Raw genomic sequence first — 16,743 nt, 5'->3', positions numbered from 1 at the left:
TTACTTTAAGAGAATACCCTGTGCCAAATGATATGTTCTTTGTGTGTATGGGGGAGGGTGGCTTTACACATGGAGGCCAGAGAAGGACTTGCTGTAGATCTTGGAGCTAGGCTGGCAGCCAGCAAACCCTGCAGATCCTCCTGTCTCTGCACCCCATGGCACGGGGGGTTATAGGCATGCTTATGGCCTGCCTGCCTTTTTATGTGGGGACTGGAGATTTGAACTCAGGTTCTCATACTTTCATAGCAAGTACTCTTACCCACTGAGCCATCCTCCCAGGCCAAAATGAAGAGAATAATGTCTGGTTCTTCTTTCTTACCCCCCCCCCTTTTTTTTTGCTTTATGTGTACATTTTTCATAAAATTGATCATGTGGAATTTTTAGTTATGGACCTCATATTTTGTGTTTTGCTTCTATTTATAGGTCATGTTCCTTGGGGAGCTGGAAGAAATCTTGGATGTGATTGAACCGTCACAATTTGTTAAAATCCAAGAACCTTTGTTTAAACAAATTGCCAAGTGTGTTTCTAGCCCCCATTTTCAGGTTAGTAGTAAACAGAACATGAGCCAGAGCGGTGTGTACCATGTGAACCCATTTGGCTAAACTTGGTTTATGTTGAAAAAATAAAACCATCTAGCTCCTTTTTCTCTCTTTTTTTAAAGTATGTGTATATAAGTATGTATACATGAGTGCACTGCCCACAGGGGCCAGAGGTGTCTCAGATCCCCCTGTAGCTGGGGTTATTATAGGTGGATGTGAGGTGCCTAGTGTGGGGGTGGGAACTGAACTTGGGTCCTCTGCAAGAGGCGGTCAGTCCACTCTCTAAGCGTCTCAGCCACCTCTCCAGCTACTTTGTTTTCGTGTGGGATTTTCTCACAGGAGAACAGTACCGTTAACACAGTTACCGGACGGTGAGCACCTGCCCCAACAGGCTCTGTCTCTTAACTTCAGTTCCCATAACACTTTGCAAAAAGTAATGATGAGAACACAGAGCTGAGGGCAGTAAAATGACTTAACTTGAGTAAATTAAAGGAAGTGAGCTGCTAGAGTTTCTCCAGTGTCTGAGAAGGAGTATTTGGTAGTACTTAGGAGGAGAAGAGCAGCTGAATGTCATCCTAGGACGGTCTTTCCCACTGTTTTGATAATAAGGCTCTGCATGCCTTGCTCATGGTTCCAAACTAACAAGGGAGTAGGGTTGAAGTTTTATTTTAAATGTGGCTTCTTGCTAAACAGGCTAAAGCCTATGACCTTCCCATGGCCTACTCTGCCTCCTTGTGGCTGTTGGAGGCGAGCACAGGGAAGGTGCGCCTGGATGTGTGCTTTCAAGGAGGTCCCGGCGGTGGGGGCGGGGGCAGTGCTGTGGAAACCACACAGGAGAGAGGGGGACCAGAGTTGAACACGGTGCTTTATTTTACCTGGTGGCTGTGTCACCGAAAGTCCACCATACAACCTAGCAGACTCAAGTACTTCCCGTCGTTTCAAGATAGTGTTTAACAGCGTAAAAGCACACTTCTAACTTGATGGTGGACTGCCCTGTAAGCTGTCCAGTAGAGGCCTTGGCTGTTACTGTTTTTACTAAAGACATATTAGTATAGTAAGCTAGTGCTTATATCGCACAGAACAAAAGGGGAAAGTAGCTGGAACACCGTTCTGTGGAGTGTCCAGTCTGGATGCAAGTAGAGAAGTTCAGAACAGTGCATAGCACAGTATAGCACAGTATAGCACAGTATAGCACAGTATAGCACAGTATAGTATAGTATAGCACAGTATAGTATAGTATAGTATAGCACAGTATAGTATAGTATAGCACAGTATAGTATAGTATAGCACAGTATAGTATAGTATAGTATAGTATAGTATAGCATAGTATAGCACAGTATAGTATAGTATAGCACAGTATAGTATAGCATAGTATAGCACAGTATAGTATAGCATAGTATAGTACAGTATAGTATAGCACAGTATAGTATAGCATAGTATAGCACAGTACAGTATAGTATAGCACAGTATAGTATAGTATAGCACAGTATAGTATAGTATAGCACAGTATAGTATAGTATAGTATAGCATAGTATAGCACAGTATAGTATAGCATAGTATAGTATAGTATAGCATAGCATAGCATAGCATAGCATAGGAAATGTGTAGTGCTCAGACATGGAGTGTTTAGTTTCCTACTTTCACTAGGCTCTTTGCCGTAGTGGAGGCCAAGGTTCTTTTACAAAGAACATGGTAAGAGAGGCTTCCATGACACTCAAAGCTTAGGCAGAAAGGTAGTTTGTTAGACAGATAGTCGAGCATTACCTCATCCTTGTAAGAAGAAGAGCAGGGGAGGAGTGGGGAACACTGTTTTGTAACAGTGCTCCAGACCAAGCAGTTTAACAGCAGAGATTGAGTTCCTCACCGTCCTGGAGACAGGAGTCTGGGGTCCTGCTTGGTTTCTGGCATGCACACGGCCTGTGCCATGATCTGATGTAGCTCCTGTGCATGTGTGTGCCGATTGTCCATTCTGCTCGGCAGCCGCAGTCAGTTTACATCGACTAGAACCACAGGTGCTCCTTTTCCCAGCAGCTTATCAGCTCTTTAGGGACAGCAGGGGAGAATTAAGAGCTGGCTCTGGGTCCGCCACTTGCTAGTCATGCGACCTTGAGCTTATCTATCACCTGACTCTCAAAGTCCTCATTTATAAAATCGGAATAACGGCACCGACTCCATTAGTTACAAGGTTCAAGAGCAATGTCGTGAGTGGACCCAGCACAGTGGCCGATGTGTGGTAGTGTTCCTCAAAGATTGTTTCTCAGTGCTCAGGGACTCAGCACTGTTTTGAACCTGCTGAGTGGTGTAGCTGGAAAGATTCTAATTTCTCTGTCTGTCCAAAACATGATTTCTTAATTTACATAAATCCAAGAAGCCATTTGAGTTCAGCCCCAAGATGAGTAACTCAGGCTCACAGATCAAATTAAAAAGCATGGCAGCATGGTGGAGAGAGAACAGGAATCCATGACAATAAGCAGACAACATACTCCTCTAGCCAGACACCACCTCAGAAGGCCCCACAGCTTTCCAAGTAGCACCACAAGCTGCAGACAAAGCATGAAAACATAAGCCTGGGGGCTGGAGAGGTGGCTCAGAGGTTAAGAGCACTGGCTGTTCTTCCACAGGACCCAGGTTCAATTCCCAGCAATTACATGGCAGCTCACAACTGTCTGTAACTCCAGTCTTAGGGGATCTGGCACCCTCATACAGATATACGTATGGGTAAAACACTAATGCACATAAAATAAAAATAAATAAATTATTTAAAACAAAACATAAGCCTATGGGGACATTTAAGACTCAAAGTGTAACAAGACCTAAGCCAGATAAGGAGTCCTGAAAGCTGAGCTGGAAGAGAGGGTGTGTATGGAGAGTAAGGATGTGTGGGCACTATACAGGGAAGAGCGAGGAAATGGATGAGAGGTGTAGACTTAAAAGAGAAGGAAAATTAACAGGTAGGGAAAAAACCTTTTCCTCCCCAAACTGATGCACCACCTGGCAGCTTCCTCAGAGATCATACATCTTCACAAAATGTAAAGAGTTATTAATGTTTAATTATACTTTTGATTGAGTGATTTAAAAATAGCCTTCTAAGATACTTTTATTTGGAGATTATAACTTGTCCTCTTCTTTTCTCGAAGGTGGCAGAAAGGGCACTCTATTATTGGAATAATGAATACATCATGAGTTTGATAGAAGAAAACTCGAACGTCATCCTTCCCATCATGTTCTCCAGTCTTTATAGGATTTCCAAAGAGCACTGGAATCCGTACGTGTTCAGTTTCCTCCAGCCTCCCCTCTCTTTTTCTGCCCCTTCCCTTCCTTTTGGTCTTGTCTCCCTTCCTCCTCCTCCTCCTCCTCCTCCTCCTCTCTTCTTTAAGAAAATGTCTCACAGCTCACCATGCACCAGGTGCTGTGCCCATTGCTAAAGGTGCACATAGGACAAGATAAAAATCCCTCCGGAAAATTTGCTGATTGGGGACTGAAAAAGCAAACAGATATTTTCACAAAGTGGTGCTATTTAGTTCAAATACCTATTTACGTGAGGCTTTCTTTCTGGCCTGTCTGAAGGTCGTCAGGTAGATTTGGGGAATGTGCTGGTGCTCCAAAGGATGTGCGTTGGCTGACAGGACTCAAATTAAATTGTTAATTTTTTCAAGGCAGGATCTTACTGTACAGACCATGCTAACCTCAAATTCATGATCCTCCTGCCTCAGTCTTCTGAGTGCTGGGGTATGACTGTGCTTGGCTTCAGCTAGAATGCTAATGGAATTTGGTTGATATGGGTGATAGGGCAAGCCCTTTCAGACAGGGATCCCTGTGCCGTGTAAAAAGGCACCTGGGTCTTCAAGTGTCCATCAAGTTCCGAGGCCTGTGGGCTCCGGAGGGCAAAGTCATGAGGCCTCTGGGTGAGCAGTACTAGAGATGAGGCTAGAAAAGGGAGCAAGGCCCACATGAGCCTTCTCCAAGGGCACCATCAGGAAATACTGAGTGGCTGTAAGGAGATGGTCTGAAGAGATCTACATTTTATAGGACTATCCATTTCCTAACAGTAGCTCGGTTGTTAGATGTTGGAGAGGGACAGAATTTTACAGTTGAGGACAAGTTGAATTTAGCCCTAGGAAAGCCAAAGTATTCTATAATGAGATGCCTTTGCATGTCTATGCAATAAAGTTATGCAGCATTGAAGAATTAGTAAGTGCAATTCAGTCTATCATATCTGTTTTTTAAATTTTTGCATGGAGTTATAAAATAACATTTTCTTTCAATTTTTAACTTGTTCTATATTAATAGAACTTTGAAAAAGAGTGGTTAAGCCCTATTGTACACATTCTCCCGAGGGTCTGGAGAGCAGCTGTGGGCAATGTCAGTTACTGCCCAGTTCCAGTCTTTTCCAGGGCCACCCTGGGAAAAGACCATTCTTGAGCCTTAGCTAAGTTTCCCTTCCTTTGGGCACTGAGCAGAAACTGCAGTGGACACCAGACCTCCCACTAACATGTGACCTCCTTAGTAAGATTGGAGAGTTTGTTGCAAAATGGAAGCAACCTTGTATAGTTTTGAAATGGGAGACACCATTTTTTTTTTTGCCTAGTGTGACTCTTTCAAGCCTGTCACAGAACAATCTTCACAATGACTGTACAAAGAGTGTATTCTGCTTGATAAGAATTAGTCCCGCCTCTTGGCTTCTTAGCTGTGCAGTGCTCCGTAACCAAGGGCATCCAGCACCAGCTTGATGGTTTTCAGCATGAGTATTGGGTCAACAGAAGGGCCAAGCAGGAAGGACAGACTAATGTAACCACATTGGGACAGCATCTTGTAGGGGCTTGGTCTCCTATCTTTGAACATACGTGGTTCAGATACTCATTTCTTCTAGAACAGTTTCTGACTTTAAATTAGGTATGTTATTACTTTAAAAGTAATTTTTTTAACCACTTGTACTTGTTTATAGGATATAATGCTGTGTCTTGTTTTTTTTTTTGTTTTAAGATAGTCTCCTTATGTAGCCCACAGTGGCCTTGAACTCTCAATGCTCTTACCTCTTGCCCCCAAGTGCTATGATTTTGGTTATATACCATTAACCTCTGTAACCTCTTTGTGTGTGTGTGTGTGTACCAGCCAGCCTGAGCTATCTCCCCAACATCTGAAGCAGCTTTATTTTTATACTTGCCTCTTGTTATGCATTGGCCATAAAAAGCATGTCTACTCTGGGTACCAATAATTTGGAAGGGCAGATTTGGGTTTTAATTTTGCCATCCCTCAGGAAGATTGTAAATAATAAAGAATTCAAATGAACTGTAGGTCCAACTGAAAGGGGATAGGAAACCAGGTGTGGTGACACATGCTCATAGTCTCAGCAAGAGGTAGGTGGAGACAGGAGTATCAGGAGTTCAAAGTCATCATCAGGTACATAATGAGGTTTAGGCTAGCTTGTGCTACATGAATGTGGGGAAGGGATTTGTAGGGAGCAATGAGGGTAATAAGGTTGGCAGAGAGTGTAGGAGGGTTATGATGATCAGAATGCACTTTGTAAGAGTATGAACTTGTCAAAGAGAAAAATTCAGGGGAAGTTTTTTATGTATATATAATAGAGGAGGAGCTAACTCGTACCAGAAATGTCCTTTTGCTTTTTGATTCAGCACCCCATTGTGAAAGACTAACCGGTCCTTTCTCTTTCTCTGCCTCACAGGGCTATTGTGGCACTGGTGTACAACGTGTTGAAGGCCTTTATGGAAATGAACAGCACTATGTTTGACGAGCTGACAGCCACATACAAGTCAGATCGTCAGCGGTAACTTCTTAAAGCTCTTTTGTCTGCTGTGCATAAAGCTATTGAGTCCTTTCTGAACTCTTTGCTAAGTTGTCTAGTTGCACATCAGATTATAAACAGCAGTTTATTTATTTACATATTCTATTTCTGCATGCTCAATAGCTGTGTTCTCATTAATGTGCTACCAAGTAAGATGGTTCTCTGATGGTCTGATTTTGGTGAAGCCTGCTGCTTTTCCTCCCTTGTTTCTGTTCTACCACAGGGCTCAGAGCCTGGCACATCCCTGGTCTTTCAGGCCTGCTTCAGGGAATCATTAGATAGTCTTCTAGGCTGACTCCTACTGCAAGCCACCCAAACTAAAATTGGGTTGACATACTTTACTCCAGCACAGAGACCAGGCACTATTTACCCAGAACTTGCTTTCTAGTCTAGAAACCAACAAATTCATTACAACTTATAAGAGTAGTGAAAAGAATATAAACTGTATTTGTCTAGTATTAGAAAACATTGAAGTGCTTAAGACTAGAATGGAGCAAAAAGTCCCATTTTATTTTCATTATATTATATAATAATAATGATAATAGTTATTATTATTTTGAGGCAGGGTTTCTCTGTGTAGCCCTGGCTATCTTAGAATTCACTTTACAGATTAGGGTGGCCCCGAACTCAGAGATCCACCTACCTCTGCCTCCCAAGTGCTAGGAATAAAGGTGTGCACCTCCATGCCCGGTTCAAGTTTTATTTTATTTTTTTTATTTTTTTATTTTTTTTTTTTTTGGTTTTTTCGAGACAGGGTTTCTCTGTGTAGCTTTGCGCCTTTCCTGGAGCTCACTTGGTAGCCCAGGCTGGCCTCGAACTCCCAAAGATCCGCCTGCCTCTGCCTCCCAAGTGCTGGGATTAAAGGCGTGCGCCACCACGCCCGGCTCAAGTTTTATTTTTAATCCAGTATTTTCAACTTTCTAAAAAATGTTTCCTTGGTTAGGATTTCTGTTGCATCATGGCAACTCTATAAAGGAAAGCACCTTGCTTATGTTTCAGAGGTTTAGCCCATTATCATCATGGCAGGAAGCATGGCAGCACACAGGCAGACATGGTGCTGGAGAGGTAGCTGAGAGTTCTACATCTGGGTCCCCAGGCAGCAGTCAGAGAGAGACATAGGGCCTGGTGTGAACATTTGAAACCTCAGAGTCCACCTCCAGTGACACCCTTCCTCCAACAAGGCTACACCTCTTAATAGTGCCGCTCCCTGATGACCAAGCGTTCAAATCTATGAGCCTGTGGGGGCCATTGCTGTTCAGACCCCACAGATGTAATGGAGAGATTGAGAAAAGCACAGGGTTCTTAGTGGTTGGTTCTCTGGCCTGACTGATCATGAGGATGCAAATGTTGGCTCTGTAGGTCCTAAAGGGTGGACCCTAAGGAGCCTGAGTAGGACTGGGAGTATTCATACCTGGGACTTTGCTGAACCTCATAGAAGGGTGCTTTCTGGGTTTTGTTTTTTTTTTTTTTTTTTTTTTTTTTTTTTTTTTTGGCTTCTTTGGTTTGCCGTAGTTAGAATGTATCAGTTGTGTTTTACTGAGGAAAAGGGCAATAGAGTAGGAAGGTTTGGGAACAGAGGACCAAGGACCATGGCAGAGATTGTTCTTAAGTTACAGGGATGTGGTTTATGGGAAACAGTTTAATCACAGAATATGGTTTTAACTACAACATTGTTTTTAGTTACAACATTGAGATAAATGTTAATTCTATTACATTTGAAACCTAAATAACTGTTAATTCACAATATTATCAATTGTTAAAAATTACTCAATTTATAATGACCCTCCTTGCCCTACAGTTAAGTTAAAAACTTTGAAAAGTTATTTTTTAAAAGGGCTAAGGGAGACTGGAAAGATGAATCAGCTGTTAAGAGAATTTACTGATCTTCCATAGGACCCAGGTTCAAGTCCAGCACCCACAACAGCTCCCAAAAGTTGTAACTCTAGTTTCAAAGGATTTGACATGCTCTTTTGGCCTCCTTTAGGATCAGGCATGCACATAGTGCACAGACATACGGGCAGGCAAAAAACACCCATTTCAAAAGGTGAGGGGGAACTAAAGGCACATTAGAATATCATAATGAATCATTAAACAGTGTACACACAGCACTGACCTGTTAGGGCAGCAGAGATCCCTGTAATCTTTATTAGTATTCTAGTTAAACAGGGATTAAATCTGGGTAAAATCTTAATAAGAATATCGAAGAAGCTTCAGTATAATTAAGTTACAGAGTATGCTTGGCTAGCATATATATAAGGCCATGTGCTTGATTCTCAGGACCACTGTACGTGTGTACACACACACACACACACACACACACACACACACACACACACACACACGACCTTATTTCAAATTAATTGACTCATCTTTAATGAATTTCCTCAATGAAGTTGTTTTGTGATCTTTTATTATCTAAGCTAAATAGATGAATCACTTGAAAATAGATGGAATTAACTAAGGGGACTAGGAAAATAGACAGAACTGTGAGGTTAAACTGTTATGCTAGAATGTTAAGGTGGTTAATAGTGAATGGACTTCCTTAATGAAAGTTGTTTTTATTTATTTCTTTGTTTGTTTTTTTAAAAAAACAAGGATGATACTTTGGCAAATGTGCAAAATTAGAAAGTCGTACTGAGCAGATCCAAGTATTGGCTTTGCCACAGAAGTGATAGTAACTGTTAATTAGTAATTGGACATGGATGTTTGGGACTGTGATGGAAGAGCCAAATATGAGGTTTTCCTTGTTGGTGACAGGAAGTTGATGGTTTCAGTTCACAGCAGATTTTTGAAGCATTACAAATCAGAATGGTGGGTGGAGTAAGCTTTTAACACTATTACATATGGGTGCCAACACTAGTGCTATGTAAAATGAAATGGGAGGAGAATTTGACAAGATTCCCAGCATTACAGTGTGCTGAAGTCTTAAAATTCCACCGACAGAGAGAAAAACTAGAAAAATAAGGGTAGCACTAAATGCATCATAGTAATTTAGACTTTTAGGAGCTAGATGTGGTGGTGCACATCTGTAATCCCAGCACTTGGGAGGTGGAAATATGAGGAGCGGGAGTACAGCTTGGGCTACATGCAGTAACAAAAAAAGAGAACTGTCTATTGTTTCTCAGTATATAATTGCACTTCTATGAAAGGCCAGTGAAGGAAAATCCATAGAAGCAGCAGACAGTGGGTGCCGGGGGCTGGAGGAAGAAGTGGGCAGCATGATTTCTTCTTTGGGATGATGAGGATGTCCTAAGCTGAGACTGTAAGTTTTAAAAATAAAACTGTCAGTATGAAAGCAGTGTGGCGTCTCTGTATACGTTCATCTGGAGAAAGAAAGGGCACACAGGACAAAGCACGTTGCATACTGTGCGGGGATGAACCGAGTGAGGAGCTTCAGCAGGACGATGATGATGTCATGATGGCAGCTGCAGTCAGGGCAGTGTGAACTGCCACACGATGAGCTGATTTTCAGTTGATAGAAGTCCCAAACCCTTTCTCTCCTCTCTGCTGCTTCAAACAAAGAAGTCAGAGGCATTAAAACTCCATATGAGCTGTAGAACTTACGTCCATGTACTTAAACCAGCATTCCCCAAGAATATTTGTTTAGACTCATATTACCTGCAGACTGTACTGTCAAACAAACAAGGGATATTGCCCAGCAGCTTGCTTACAACCAAGAGTCTGGAGTCTGGAAGCCAGCAACTCTCTTTCTAGAATCATACCCACTCTAGGGTGTGACCCTCTTCAGCCTCTATCTCCCTCTGTTTTATTCTTTATTAAAATATTTCTTCAGCTTTTTGCCTTTTTGGAGGAGGTATAGGGTCTCACTGTAGCTTAGGCTAGCCTTGAACTCAGGTAATCCTCCTGCCTCAACTGTATGAGTGTGGAACCACATGCTAAAATCTCCTTTGAAACATTTATTTTTATCTGTTATATGTGTGAATGCTTTGCCTGTGTATATGTATGTGCTATACACGTGTGTCTGGTGCCTGGCCAGAAGGGGAGTTTGGAGCCCTTGGAATTGGAGTTACAGACATTTGCGAGCCACCACGTGGGTGCTGGGAACTGAGCCTGGTCCTCTGTAAGAGCAGCCCTTGGCTCGCAGCTGTAGAGCCATCTCTCCAGCACCTTAAATGTTTTTCTGAATAAATTCCAACTTAATTTTTAAAAATAAAAAATAATGCGTAATGAATGGAGACTTTTCTAATCTTGCCCCTTACGCCCTTAAATGCAGTTGTTATAGTTCAAAATTATTACGTAAGTTTGAAGAGTTTATGTTGGAAGACCATTCATTATGCTGCTGAGATCCACACTGTGCAGATTGCAGTCATAGTAAACAAGGTCTGAATTGCCAGAATCTTAACTATAAATGTGATTCACCAGCCCTGCATTGGAATGGAAATGTCACATTACTTGTTCTTGTTTGTTTGTTTTAAGGTTTTTGTTTTGTTTTGTTCTTTAGTTCAAGGAAAATGAAACTTTATTGGTTTGGGATTTTCTTTTTAAAAGTTTATTCTTCTTTTATGTGTATGAGTTTATGTATTATGTGTTTGTGTGCCTTTATATATGTGTGCCATGTACCTACAGGGACTGGACAAAAGAGGATGTCTGATCTCCTGGAACTGGAGTTACAGACAGTTGTGAGCTGCCATGTGGGTGCTGGGAACTGAACCTGGGTCCTCTGGAAGAACAGCCAGTGCTCTTAACCACTGAGTCATCTCTCCAGCTCCTATTTCCTATTTTTAGAGAATTTAATATAACTTTGCAGAGTATTGGTGATTACTAAAATAGTGCATAGCTTACATTATCCTTATTAATTTCTCTGAATAAAGAATATATTGTTGCTAAAGTGGGATATGCAAGGACAAATTCCTGAGTCTGAAGCAGCAGAGCTCCTGTGCTTAGGAACTGTTCGAATTTATGAAATTGTGAATTCACAGTGTTATCTGGCTCTACTCTTCACCAGTTCATTTCAGTAAGCCAGAGGTAATGAAATGAATTATGTTAGTAGATGTGAATTCATGTGATGAATATTTTTAATAAGTGTGAATGTGTTTAATTTGTAATATAGTTTTATATTCTTTGATTATGTACTTCCTACTTGATTGATATTAAAGCATTTGTTTGAAAACAATACTGAAATTTCCAAATGTCTTTGGCAAAATTAAATTGTTGAACCAATTTTGACTTATCTAATTGTGGTAAACTTTGCCAAACAATGCAGTCTGGAGTTCTGGAAATCACTGGTAAATTGGTATTTAACCAAGTTTGAAGGCTCACTTAAAATTTTAATACATCATAATACTCGTATCCACAAAGTTTCATGTAGATCATTGATATATTCTCATATGTTATAATATATAAATATATACTATAAGATATAAATGTTGATCATGTGTTTTCAGAAATGACCTAGTTTCAGTATACACTGTATGGGAAAAACAGACAACAGATGAAGGAGAGAGTGTGTGTTCTTATCTTGTCCATTTCTGCCCGTGTCATTTCCAGCCTCTCTTTTGAGTGTTTATTGGGAACAAACAGGAGGTTGTATTCTAACAAGGCCCTGAGCATTTCAGAGCCCCCGGGCACTTTTGTGTTAAGATAGATGATACTAGAAGCCATCTCCAGTGTTCTCAGTCGTTGCACTGCGTTATAATTTATACTGTATCTACAGATAAAGGGGTGTTGTCAATGGGAATCTTAAGACAGCCCTGCTTTCATTCGTACTACTCGTGTGTCCGTGAGCGTGTCAAAGTAGAACCCGCATGAGGAAGACCCCCAAAGGAAACCCCGAGAAGCTTGCTGCCAGTTGCTTCAGAGCCGCTTGGCCTCTGTGAGGGAAAGGCTGATTCTGTTGGGCGGTCTCACCAACCACTCTCGATTGCTCACGTTGTTTTCTGTTTCTTCCTCCAGTGAGAAAAAGAAAGAAAAGGAGCGTGAAGAATTGTGGAAAAAATTGGAGGATCTGGAGTTAAAGAGAGGTCTTAGGCGTGATGGGATAATTCCAACTTAACAACAATCTGACCACGACATCACTAACCCATGGGGTCACACGCTTATGTAGTAGAAGGATGGAGCAACAGTTTTCTGTATTGTGCAACTTTACAGTAGATTTCACATTTGTCTCATTATTACAACAGCACTGTATATACCTGTCTCTAAGTAAAGGAAAACATAAGGACTTCAATCCAAAGTTTGGACAGTAGATGGACTTCTCAGAACTTTGCAAACATAATCATTGTTCTAACCCTCTTTAAAACAAAACAAAACAAAACAAAACAAAAGGTCTTCAGAGATCTGTTGGTGAAATTGCTATGTTAAAATTCCATTATCAGGAGTTCCTTATTTATCACTAGCAGAGAGTATGATACAATTTTCAAATGTGAACAATCTTAAATTTAGCTTGTCTTTCTGCTAAGCTGTTAAATGTATTTATAGTAAAGGAAGAAAAGATTGTCATTTCTTTATAAGTTTGTACAACACCCTCCTCTGGACAACTTGACTGTAATTTGACATCCTTTCCTTTTGCACATCTTCATGAGTCGAATGTTCACGTGGAATGGGGCAGTGAATTACAGAGGTCCCTGGTGAAATTGATCTGCTGGGTGAACATCTTCCCAGTGCCCAGGTGTTCCTGGTACTCCTTTAGTTTTCAGGTTAGGAGTGAAAAAAAGAAGAGGTGATGATAAGCATAAAAAAGAAGAGGTGATAAGCATAGTAGCGAAGGGAATGTTGGGCTTCGTATCAGATATGGTGAGTCCAAATCAGTGTCTTGAATCCTTTGAAAACAGGCAGCGGGACGCGCAGGCTTCAGCACCTGCAGCATTAGCTGCAGACATCATTGTGCATCCAGACCAGAGACAATTTAGAAATGTCACAGAAACATCCTTTCCGACCCTATGAAGTAAGAAAGACAGAACACTAAGTGATAGAACCATGAAGCTGAGCACCAGGACTGCGCATCCAGTTGGGAACCAGTTGAGCAAACAGCACGGACTGTTTGGAGTTGTTGCCTTACTTTCTAATATGTACTTACAAAGTATTTCAGCAAAAGAGGATGCAGCCTCTGGGAGAAACCAAACAGGTTCCATAGCTCATCACAGCGCCAGCCCTGTTTTTAGCCAGAAAGGATTCAGGATCAACATTATGCATTCTGATATGGATGCATATTCCTAACTACTGTATTTGTTACCAAAAGTGGTTCTACAAATGCTACTGAAAAAAAATCTGGAAATTCCTAATGTCCTGAGTATTAATAATAAAGTTTAAAAAATGCTTTTATATCAAAGGTGCATTGTGACCAAATTGTTTAAGAAAAAACAAAACACAAAACTAGGGCTATACTGTAGATGTATCTTACTGGCTCCCTGCTCTGTATTAAAGGAAGAATCTTACTTGGGTAGGCAAATTGCTGATGTACTGGTGTGCAGTACGTATTGGCCTGATGTGGTTGCATTGCTGTGTACTGACAAATTCGTGTTGTGGGGTTTGTTTCCTGGGAAGCCTTTGCTTGTTAAAGACAGGGCAGCAGTGAGCCGATAACCCCGGACCATCACGTCCAGCAGTGTTCATGGAGTAGAGCCCATTCTGTGTTCATGTGTTGAGTTGTGATCATAGCTAATATGAACACATGAACTGTTGTTGCTCTTAGTAGAAATACTGTATAAATATGGGCTTGTATATTTTCTTCCTTCCCTTTAAATGTAAAGTAGAATATGCAGCTTTGTTGTTTGCAAGAAAAAGGAGAGGAAAAGCCATTGACCTTACTCACTTATGAAGTGTTTCCAGATTGTCAGTCACAGTGTGTATATAAAAGTAAGCTAATCATGAGTATTTTCATCTAGGTACCTTTGTTTTTTGTTTTTTAAATGCCTTTGTTGATCCCCAAAAAGGAACATAGTGGTTTTTTTGTTTGTGGGTTTTTTTTTTTTTTTTTTTTTTTCAAGACAGGGTTTCTCTTTGTAGCTTTGCGCCTTTCCTGGAACTCACTTTGGATACCAGGCTGGCCTTGAACTCACAGAGATCCGCCTGGCTCTGCCTCCCGAGTGCTGGGATTAAAGGTGTGTGCCACCACCACCCAGCTTGTTTTTTCTTTTAGGTGTGTGACCTCCAAGTACAAGATGGTTCAGTGGAATGAATAGGGCTTTTATTAGGGAGGATTCCATGTGGAAAAGTGCTGGGCAGAGGTGCAAGTTCACACATTGATACTAAGAAAGAAACCCGTAGCACATCTCTTTAGCTCTCTCTATTTTAGCCTTTACCTTTCGATTTTCATCACACATATCTTTGATAGTATAAACTTTGCTTGCCGTGACCTGTGCCCCTTGGGATGAAATATGCTCATTTGAGATGAGCGAGGTAAGGACCTCTCTGTCTGCACCACGTCCTTGTCCTCTGAGCCCAGGGTGAACGGCACCCCCCTTCCGTCTGTTTTGTCTGTTGATCATTCCCAACTGAGAAGAATAAAGCTAAGCTTTAGACTATTGGAAGATGTGATTAGAGCTGTCTGTCTGTCTAAACTCACAGGGCAACTTCTGAGAAAAAACACTCCTTTTCCTTCTTCACTGAAAACGACAATGTGGCACCCGTCATGTTGTGTGTGGTGACGAGAAGCTAGCCCAGGTAACCCGATTGTTACCCAGTGTGACATATTTGAGGACATACTTGCTGCGTTTGCAGCAGCCTCCTGTCTGACCCTCCCCGGGCAATCCTGCTGTCGCTCATTGTTAGTTAACCGTGACACACTCAGCTCTCTGTTCTATTTTGTTTGCTTCATAGTTTCCAGAACTATATATAAATATATTTTTTCAATAGCAAATATTGTAGTTAGTGAGTGGTGACCACTCCAGCCTTATCCCTACCATATTGGTTTCAGGGATGGGACGAAGAGTGTCCTTGGAAGAAAAAAAAAATTGAATGGAATTTTAAATTTTGTGACTTAGAAGGATGCGCGAGCTGCAGGCCTGCCACAACTGTGTGGGTGAAGTGACCGTCTCCTCTGGATCAGACATACACTCCTCATTGTGCCCATGTCCCCGGTGGCCCTCCTTCATTGTTTACTTACTGTCCTTTGCAAGTTTGATTATATTTTTGTTCTTCCTGACCTTGACTGTTGTTTTTTTTTTTTTAATAAAATAAAAAATAAATAAATAATCCCCTGAATGTGACTGGATGTGCAGGAGCAGAGCAAGCTCCTCCTCCTTGGGCTCTTTGCCTAGGTGGCAGGGTCATGTGATTCTGTACCTCCTATCTGTGCCCGAGACAGTCCAGGGTGGAGACAGACCTAGGGAGCGCTTGGAATCCCACCTGCTGTGCTGAACACACAGCCCTAGGCTCAGTCACATTATGGAAAGGGAAATAAAGGATACTTAGAGCTTTCAAAGCTGTTGTATGTCTTTGTGGGCGTGAGGGGTAGGGAGCTGGGAGGCTGGGAGGCTGGTAGGCTGGTATCGGCATTATGAAGTATTCCAAAGGTTTTCTTTTTCCTACTTTGTTTTCCCTTTTAACTGGATGCACTGACCCTGGCCCAGGAAATGAAGAGCGTCTCTCCTTTCATGTTATTACAAACAGTACCACAAAGTGACGGTCACTTGTCGCAGGAAGGTGGCAGCAGATGTGATGAGTGACGTTTTATTTGCACATGAATATCTTTATTTTTGTATTCTGGCTCAGCTGCTTCTCTTGAGTGGAGTTAGGGAATGAGCCATAAAGGACTTTTCTACTAAGGATGTCAGCAAGGCATTTTCTAGTCCTCCACCTTTAATTTTGAGAACCCGGAAGGAGGATTGTGCATCTCGAGGAAGAGGAGCAGACCTTGAGCTCAGCGGAATGTTAATCTGCGCTGCTGCTTGTGCACGAGAGCGGCCGGAGTGTCTCCTGGACACGAGCACCCCACAAGACGACGTCTGTGAACATAGGTTTCCTTTTCTCCCCTCCTCTCTCCCCGTCCCTCGCTTCCCCATCCTCCCCTCTCACTAGTTTCTTTCTTTCTCAGCCCATTCCTCTCTCTCTCTCTTTTTTTAAAATCACTTACTGTAAATAAGTTGTAATCTAAACCTCATGTATCTATGGGGAACTTTCAAATATAAATATTACCAATACATGTTCTGGTGGTTGTCTGGTTTTTGATTGGAGTCTGATGAGAATGACGTGGCCATCCCCTTTGAAGATTTCACTTCAGCCTCTCCTGGTTATTTCTCGTTTCACTGTTGTAGCAGGAGAGGGCAGCACACGTTCATTTTCCCTGCCAGGAAGCTGCGGTTCTTGATTGGTTTTGAACTTCGCTGTGAGCAAGTGTGTTGTTCTTATTTTTTTTTTAATGGCATCTATTTGTACATAGATGTTAAAAAAATGAAACATGAATATGAAAAGTTGCATATGAAAATTATAAACTGGTCCAA

At 41.7% G+C, this 16,743-nt stretch overlaps 1 protein-coding gene across 3 annotated transcripts in view; it reads left to right on the top strand.

Annotated features, from left to right (window-relative positions):
- The window catches only part of Ppp2r5e (protein phosphatase 2 regulatory subunit B'epsilon), a 149,440-nt gene extending 135,809 nt beyond the window's left edge, over nucleotides 1–13,631 (top strand). For all 3 annotated transcript variants that reach the window (XM_028857987.2, XM_028857979.2, XM_037210621.1), the window contains 4 exons: nucleotides 424–543; nucleotides 3,678–3,805; nucleotides 6,224–6,325; nucleotides 12,257–13,631. In XM_028857987.2, the coding sequence (XP_028713820.1) occupies nucleotides 424–543; nucleotides 3,678–3,805; nucleotides 6,224–6,325; nucleotides 12,257–12,356 (450 nt within the window). In that variant the 3' untranslated portion in view covers nucleotides 12,357–13,631. The remainder of the gene's footprint in view (nucleotides 1–423; nucleotides 544–3,677; nucleotides 3,806–6,223; nucleotides 6,326–12,256) is intronic.
- Nucleotides 13,632–16,743: the final 3,112 nt, after the last annotated feature.

Source organism: Peromyscus leucopus, chromosome 14, assembly GCF_004664715.2.
Source record: "Peromyscus leucopus breed LL Stock chromosome 14, UCI_PerLeu_2.1, whole genome shotgun sequence".
Classification (NCBI taxonomy): Eukaryota; Metazoa; Chordata; class Mammalia; order Rodentia; family Cricetidae; genus Peromyscus; species Peromyscus leucopus.
Note: the sequence above shows the minus strand (reverse complement) of the source record. Positions and strands in the feature narration are given on the sequence as shown.